An 8,417-nucleotide genomic window follows, 5' to 3' on the forward strand; every position below is an offset into this window, starting at 1 on the left:
AATAAATATTACATTATCATAATATTTATCTTAAATTTTACATAAATACTCAACTTTCAAGATTATTATGTTGCTCACATAAATGCTTTGTTAATACATTACAGAGTTCAAAATAAGCATTTTTGTCCTTAATTTTTTATGTCTAACTAAAAATTATTTAAATTAAAATTTTCAGTGTCCAATTATTTTGTGAACTAATTTGCTTTCCCTATTTAATTTTAAAATATTGCATCAAGTATTTTCATACTCATTAAAAAGTGTAGTTTAATAATTTATCACTATAACATAAAAGTAGATTGATTGGATTATCATATAAATTTTGTGCATTCTTTATAGTGAAATAATTATAATTTTAAATTACATATTTAAAGTGACAAAAATTATAAAAATTTTTTTAAAAAAAAACTGTTAATTCGGGATGGAAGTAGTATACTTGTCAATAATATATTTTTAGATGTAATAGTACATTAGAAAATAATTACAAATATTAAAGACTTAATTAATGGTCTTATATAATATAAATGATATTAAAATAATTTTAATTACATATTCAAAGTGACGATTTTTTTTTTAAAAAAAAACAAAGTAGAAAACTTATTAATTTGGGATGGAAATAGTTTACTTGTCAATAATATATTTTTAGATGTTATATTACATTAGAAAATAATTATAACTATTAAAGACTTAATTAATGGTCTTATATAATAGAAATAATATTAAAATAATCAAAAAGTGAAATATAGAGGATGAATAGTAGTTCTCTAAATTTGGAGAACTACTATTCACATCTCTATAAATAGATAATAAAGAGTAAAATAGAGTATGGTTGGAGACCCTATTCTCTATTTTACTCTCCAAATGTAGAGAATAAAGGGGGGTTGGAGATGGTCTAACCAAAATCACCACTACCGTCAATCACCATTAACCATCATTTACAATCATCACCACCAACTATTATTACATTCACTAATCACTACCAATAATTATCACCATTAGTCAACATTACATACCATACTGCTAATTATTAGCCGCCACCACCACCAACCATGGTTAATCACTACTATCAACTACTATACCATAAGATACTACCAAGAAACATCATCATTAGTCAACATCATTCCAAATCGACACACACAATCACCATTGTAAGTCATTACTATCATCAATTGTCAATAAAAGATTTAAAATATTTTATCGATATAATATTGGATCAATTTAGTGTGTCATCTTATTTTGTGTTTATTATTTTTTAAACAAAGACAAATTTTATACATTAGGATATTGAGAAAAAAATAATCTTAATTATTTAGTATTCAAATCTTAATGCAACATTTTAATTTTTAGAATTGTATTCAAATTCAAACGTCTAAATCTTAATGCACATCTTAATAATCAGATGGGTATGAAGATTTAGATGTTTAATCTTAATGAAAACAAATGAGACCTACATGTACAATTTTGATATAATGTTTTGATTTCTTACCTTTCAAAGATTAGCGTATAAAAAGGTAATGAAATTAAGCAAATTACCATTTCCTCAAGTGTAAAAAGGGGATCCTTTTTGTTACATACAATTCCTAATTATTTTTTTTGTTCCAGCCTAAAATGGTTAGCAAAAAATCCAATTTCCTTTCCATGTAATTCTTTAGAAGCAAGAGAAAAGCACAAGTAAAATCCTTCCTGCTCATTCTCCTTTCCTTTCCCTTCCCTTCCAAACAAAGAACACTAATAGCTGGTGCTATTCAACACTTTCAACATAAAAACACCAAAGTCACCATATGTTGAAAGACTTTGAACCAGATGTTATGGTCATAGGGAGCAATAATCTGAAATCACCAGAACATTTCAAAGAATCTTGCAAGTGCAATGAAATGTGGAAAAAATCTAAACCGAAAATGAAAAGAGTAAGAATTGACATTTAATAATATCAATTTAAGGTGTAACATAAAAGGCCAGTACTATTGACGGTCAGTCTCAAAAATCAAATACAACAAACTTTGTTGCTTAACCAACAATATCTGCGCCTCAGGTGACTATTAATCCACGGCGATACATAAACTAATTGAAGGGTCATCGTCTCTTTAATGTCAGTCTGTCTACTTAGCCTCATTCTACCTTCTTGCTTTCTTTGGCATCAGCTTCTTCAGCATCTTTCGTCTTTCCTTCATCAAACTCCAACAACTGTTCAACAAAAAACCAAGAACAGTTTCAGCGTTCGAAATGAAAATGTAATTTTTACTGCTTGAGAATAGACAACAAGACTTATTCCTCCATATAAAAGGTACTGAAGGTTTGGTTCATACTCTATCAAAGATCATCAATTCAAAAGGCAGAAGAAAAGTTTTAATCCTTTTCTGCTTCACTCAAAAAAACAGCAAGAAACCTTCATTTCTCCTACTTTAAATAGTTTTCAACCAAGCCATAAGATGCATTCTCTCATATCTATGAACTCCTAGAAGTGGTTTCCAAACCATCTGATGAGGAAATCTAATCTCCATATAGTATGTAGCTAAAATATGGGAGTAAACAGAAAACATGATAGAAATCAGAGCCATAAACAGCAAAATCAGCTAGTAGACTTGCTCAAAAGAGATTGTCAAGAAAAACGTACAGGCTTCACATCCCCATTCCATATGCAGTGTACCGCCAAGAATCCAATTACAGCTGGAACAATATATAGCAGAGCAGGCTGAAAAGAAACAAATGTCAAGTCAACAATTAAGGGCACAGGTTTCTTGCAAAGGAAGTAAAGTGTTAAAAGTTTTATTCAGATGCCAACCTGTGCAGCTTGGAACCAGTTCATAACAAATATCGTGACTGCCAAACCAAATGTGTATCCTAAAAATGCACTCTTGAAGTATTGGGGCTCCTTCCCCATGGAGACATCAAAACGGAGTGCCAATGCAACAAAAATGCCTGAAGGATTGAGGTGATCAAATGTTACCAAGTGTATCTATTCAAGCAAAGAAGTTGCAAAGAAAATGATGCAAGACATGGCAAAAGCAAATAATAAGCATTAGTGAAAGAAAAAAATAAGTTCAGTAGCTATAGTAAAAGAAATCTTTTCTTTAATATGGTAAACCTCATCCCTCATTCCTTCTCGAAGGACTAACAGTGGCTTTTCCCACTTTTTCCTCTTACTGCCTCAAACCCCAAACCTCACGTTTTGAGATGGAGGATCCCTCCATTATGCTTAACCTCTTTGGTCTAGTCTCAAAAATCAAGCTAATAATTTGTAAAGTTGCTTCCGTAGCTATTTACAAATATCACAGGTAAAAAATCAGAAATGGATTTTTAATGAAAATGGAGGTTATACCTGGGATAACTATATCTCCAAGACCCAGCATTGAGAAGGGGCGTTTAGCATCCGCAGTGGGGAACAAAAGCTGCAGACAAGGCAATTTTATAATCAGGACACAGTAGCTAACAAAGGCGTGGAATGGAAAATTTAAAGAATCAGTTACATAAAAAAAGTTTACTAGGCACACCTTGATAGGAGCATCAAAAGATTTGGCTACACTGACCATCACTGGGGTAAAAAAGACCCAAAAGATGTCATACACAAAAAGTCCTGCCTGCATTTTCGAAAGCCATGGGCATTCCACATCAGCCACAAGTTAATGATTATAGAAAGTTGTATAAGAAAGTACTAATGCTTATGTGAACAAACACTGTAAAGAAGCCTAAAGAACTCTACCATTAGGGCTTAATATAGTATGATCCAAGCAAAAGGGATGTATTGTGTAAGTAAAATCATTAGAAATAGCTCATGAAGTTCTTTTCCCACTTCTTCAAAGGGATATTGGACAAGAATCAAATACGAGAAAACAAAGGGATATTAGGTTTAAGGCTGGAAACATAAAAAGAATGACACCTATGAACCATGTACAATTACATGTAGAACACAAATTTCTTCCCTTACCAATAGTATGGCACCAGTCTTAAATGATCCAAGTGAAAGCATTTCAATACCCTGAAATCAAAATGGCAAAGGAAATCCATATCATTCATCAAGGTAGACATGATGAGATTTAAGAGGGGACTAAAACACTTTTCACCTCTGCAAAAATCTCCATTCATTTGAAGCATACAAATAGATAATAACAAGTAATGTTGGCTCAATGTAAGACCAAATGGGGGATGTGGGTAGGGTGCATGTAACAAGTTAGAACCCTATCAATGACAAGGATCCTTGTGTTTTAGTGGGAGCATAGTAGAGGGGATGGGCCCATATTCTCCCAATTTCGTAAATGTAGGTCAATCAAATGAGGTTTACCAGTTATCAATAAATAAGAAAATAAAATGAAGGAAGGTATCAAAGTGCCATCATGGATCCAAATGTGCATCAAGGAACTACAATAATGCTTGGTCCTAGAACAAGTGCAGACAAATGCAAGTTGTTTATATGAAAGATGACCTCTCCATTCATGTCAGCTAAATCGATAAAGGGTACATATTAAAATAAAAAAGAAAAGGAATCAATGAGACTTAAATTGCTAGTTCCTTTGCCCCAATTGTATGATACTCTCTCCATTTTGACATATCCCTCCATCCACTTTATGTGATTCACTTTGGCTAGGCATGACTATTGAAAAAAAATAAAAACTTTTGAAACTCGTCTCTAAAACAAACCATAGATGTTTGTATGGGCCATAAATCATCTCATTAAGCGTAAAATGAAAAGTTTAAAGTTTAAACATTTCTAATATAAAAACAATATCATTTCCTTTAAACGGATGAAAAAGGATAATGCATCACACAAATTTGGATAAAGGGATTTTTAAATAAGTCATAATAACATCTACTATATAAAATTGGATGGAGGAAGTATACAATATACACTACCTAAATTATATAACATCCATCTAAATTAAACATGTTTTCAAAATAGAAAGACCATGTGAATTTTGCCTCTAAAAATGAAGATATTTAAGACTCTATAGTCTAGACAAATGATATACCAACACATCAAGCCACACAAACTGCATTTGAAGTATGAAGCTCACAAATTATACGATTGGCAAATATCCAACAGCTTATTAATGATGCAATAAACAGTCAACCAGCAAAAGAGCAGAACACCTTCGCATCACAAACTCAGACACTGGACTAGTGAGTAGTACTAAACCACATTTTCTTAGAACAAATGATAAGAATTTATTTATTAAATAAAATTGATGATGAGATAGGAGCCAGATTAGCCATCAACCCACTATTACCAGCAGGCTTGCCAGCTTATCATGCATTCAGTTGTAACTCACTATGGGGGCACCCACGCAAGATGTTTTGTTAATATGGAATAAGAAGGGTTGGAATAATAACAGCTGCAAATCTCAAACACAAGAGACATGTGTACTTAACTGAGTGCCTGACTTTTGCAAGCAGAAAGAAGGGATACAACTATGCCTCATCCAAAACAAGTTGAAAGAAGGAATTAGGAAAAAAATATTTTGTGATCCAGCAAAAATGAATAATGTAACCTAGATGGATATGCTGACAAACCTGAATGCAAAAGGCAAGGCCCAAAACGTTGTTAGCTAGCCAATGCTTCTGTTTAGCATACCATACACAGAAAATGGTTCCAGGAATTGAAGCAACAATCTGAGACCTTGTGAACTCAATCTCCAAAGCTGGAAAAGAGAAAAAACATAATTAAGTGAGAATTGTTGCTCCAAGGATTCCAAAAGGATCAATTGACATTTTCAGAAGAAACATGAAAGTGGTCCGTACAGCGGAAATATGGGAAGTGCCATATTATGAGATTTTCATTCCACTTATTTGGCAAGAAACGTTTAATAGCAGGTAACAATGTCGCCCTGTAGAGCAACAAAGAAAGAGATGACATAAAGCACACTTGCAGAAAAAACTACTGTTCGGTAACTTTAAATTTGAATATATTAAGCATAGCAGAATGATCCATACGGAGAGAACATACGAAAGTGCAGCAATGCCAAGTACGAAGAAGTAGCACGTCAACACAGCATTAACCAGGTCTTTTGACAGGAATTTAAAAAGCAAGAACAATGACAAGAGCATTGCACTTCCAACCAAGGGAAATCTCATTGCATGTTCATTAGACATTGTTTCCTGGAAAACAGCAATCAAATATTTTTAGGTGATATCAAAACAGATAAGACAGAAAAAAAGAAGGGAGGCTGCAACTTGGAGTCCAGAAGATATACCGAAGGCGGAGTAGGCTTAACAGAACGGCAGCAACCCACAAAGACAGTAAGGCAGGCTGTTGCTATGACATTTACATTTGGATCCACATTCACTACCAGTGGTGCCAGACTCAAACCTAAATCCACCAAAAAGCAAGAATTTCAAGGTAATGGCGTCAACAAAAAAAAGTGATTTGAAATCGCCATGAACACCTAATTATACTTTCTAATCTCCAGATTAGCATATATTATTCGAGCACGAACAAGCATTGAGAAAAGGGTGTTTAAAAAAAGAAAAAACCGTTGGCATTAGAAAAATATCCTTGAGGGTACATGTAAATTTCGAATATCGGCATAGCTAACTACCAGGAGGTGAAATGCCCTCAAAAAAACAATATGATGAAACAAACATCCAATGCATAAGAAAATGCTAAAAATATTTTTTTTTATCAGGTAAATGTATTTTCATTCAGCTAAAAATGTTATAAAGAACCCTTCGACCATCTCTGTCCACTCAATGAACTGGAAATGTAGAGTGCAACCTACTGTAATAGACAGGAAAATGGGTAACAGTAGTAACATGACCGCCTAAAGGGATTTGAATATCCATTCCAACCACTATAGAATCTACTCAAATCAATTGGATATTTAGTGTCATAATCAACCACACCTAAAATTCCAACAACACAAAGATAGGAAGTGAAGCTGCAGAGAAAATCAAAAGGCCCCCAAGTCCTACAAAACTTAAGTTACTTTTTTTATGATCGTGGTGTCCGGACCAACTTGGACGGACCTCAACTAATTCCACCGGGAAAGTGCTACCTTCCACCAGCATATGTACCATGTAACTTTGTCTAAGGCTTCTAGCTTGGATAGATGGGGAAATATTGCCTAGTGTTTTTGCCTATACAGAATTTGAACCTGACACCTCATGGTTCCAACCACTTCATTGACCACTTGACAGTACTCTTGGGTGCAAAATTTAAGTTATTATTTAGCATAACTCATCTTGCAAAGTATATTAAGCAAGTAAATAATGTATCACGACTACGAAACCACACAATTGTCTACATTGTGTCTCTCCAATTAACAACAAAGAATTACCACAATAAACTAAGCATTCAGTAATACATTCAATAAAGATTTACTTTATTGTCTGGATTTCATAAGAAACCCACATCAAACAAGTGTATTGTGAAATTCAGCCATCAAAAGAAATAATGCATGAATCAAAATCAACAGAAACCATACCTAACAAAGCAACATTGGCAAGACGCTCCATGTTCTTCATTCTCAGAGGTATTAAAGTGCAGAAGTCCACTCCAGTTCAGACTCCCCCAACAAGAGGAACCTATAGGACAACCAACAACATGAGCACCAACTATCAAACTTTTACATCATTGACAGAAATGTGAAAAAGAGTACAACTGAATCATACATAAACAGTAGAAAGCTTCATCACAAAACACACAGAGAAACAGCAGAAAAGTAAAAAACATATTTTTATCATAAGTTGAAAATCAATCACCATAAATCAGAAACAATCATTTCTTCATTCCAAAAAGCAAACCCAATTAAATCACAATTTACAAAATTCCGTAAAATTTGCCTCTGAATCAACCATTTTAACATAAACCCATTTCTCCTAAAAAGTTTAAATTACAAAAAAAAAAAAAAAAGAAGCACTATAAACCCAATTAAATGAAAAAAAATATCAAGAAATCAGTTAAAAAAAACTAATCTTGATGCAAATAAATTCATCTTTACCTACAAGAAAAAAAAAAACTGATGTGCGCTTCCCTCCTCCTCTCTCTTTCTCTGCTGATCTCCAAGCCCACAGATCGGCGAGATTTTTGGATTTGGGAATTTTGCTATGTAAATTATTTTTGTTTTTTTATTTTTCTTTTCCGTGCTAATAAAATAGGGTTTTAGGCCTTTTGTTCAGAGAAACACGTCAGTATTGGTCATTCAGACCAATGAAAAACTGCCACGTAGCTTCACAAAATATCTTCATTTTAGAAAGTTAGTTTTAGTATATTTTTTTTAGTACTATTATAAAGAAAGAAAATAACAAAATTGATTTCGCATATTTGATGAAGGTTTAATGTAAGAGCCCGTTTGGATGGGTTTAAGTTGGTCAAAATCAACTTAAAATCCCTTTTTAGCTTTTGAACGTGTTTGTTTAATGTTAACTTTAAGCCATAAAGTTTTTAAAATCAGTCAAAAATGAAAAATTAGGATTTCTAACTTCTTTTT

The 8,417-nt window shown here is 33.0% G+C and overlaps 1 protein-coding gene across 2 annotated transcripts; it reads right to left on the reverse strand.

Annotated features, from left to right (window-relative positions):
• Positions 1 to 1,896: 1,896 nt before the first annotated feature.
• On the reverse strand, positions 1,897 to 8,079 carry LOC129903312 (signal peptide peptidase-like). Of its 2 annotated transcripts, none has more exons than XM_055978835.1 (12): positions 7,933 to 8,079; positions 7,413 to 7,512; positions 6,183 to 6,298; positions 5,936 to 6,087; positions 5,731 to 5,816; positions 5,503 to 5,630; positions 3,923 to 3,973; positions 3,489 to 3,575; positions 3,317 to 3,386; positions 2,780 to 2,916; positions 2,612 to 2,689; positions 1,897 to 2,181 (listed from the first exon to the last, which is right to left on the reverse strand). In XM_055978835.1, exons 2-12 carry the CDS (start codon positions 7,450 to 7,452, stop codon positions 2,107 to 2,109), a joined length of 1,020 nt encoding a protein of 339 aa, XP_055834810.1. In that variant the 5' UTR covers positions 7,453 to 7,512; positions 7,933 to 8,079; the 3' UTR covers positions 1,897 to 2,106. The 2 variants fall into 2 exon arrangements, with proteins under 2 accessions (XP_055834810.1, XP_055834809.1); XM_055978834.1 differs by having other exon boundaries at positions 7,929 to 8,079.
• Positions 8,080 to 8,417: the final 338 nt, after the last annotated feature.

This window comes from Solanum dulcamara, chromosome 9 (genome assembly GCF_947179165.1).
Source record: "Solanum dulcamara chromosome 9, daSolDulc1.2, whole genome shotgun sequence".
In the NCBI taxonomy this organism is placed as follows: Eukaryota; Viridiplantae; Streptophyta; class Magnoliopsida; order Solanales; family Solanaceae; genus Solanum; species Solanum dulcamara.

What these genes read in the sequence shown, in the direction of transcription:
- LOC129903312 (XM_055978835.1), bottom strand. Translation starts at nt 7,452, where the DNA reads ATGAAGAACATGGAGCGTCTTGCCAATGTTGCTTTGTTAG. An exon ending in GCACTTCCCATATTTCCGCT is followed by an intron (nt 5,631 to 5,730) that starts GTACGGACCACT and finishes TCTCTTTTCCAG; the next exon opens with CTTTGGAGATTGAGTTCACA. An exon ending in AGACTGGTGCCATACTATTG is followed by an intron (nt 3,576 to 3,922) that starts GTAAGGGAAGAA and finishes TCGAAAATGCAG; the next exon opens with GCAGGACTTTTTGTGTATGA.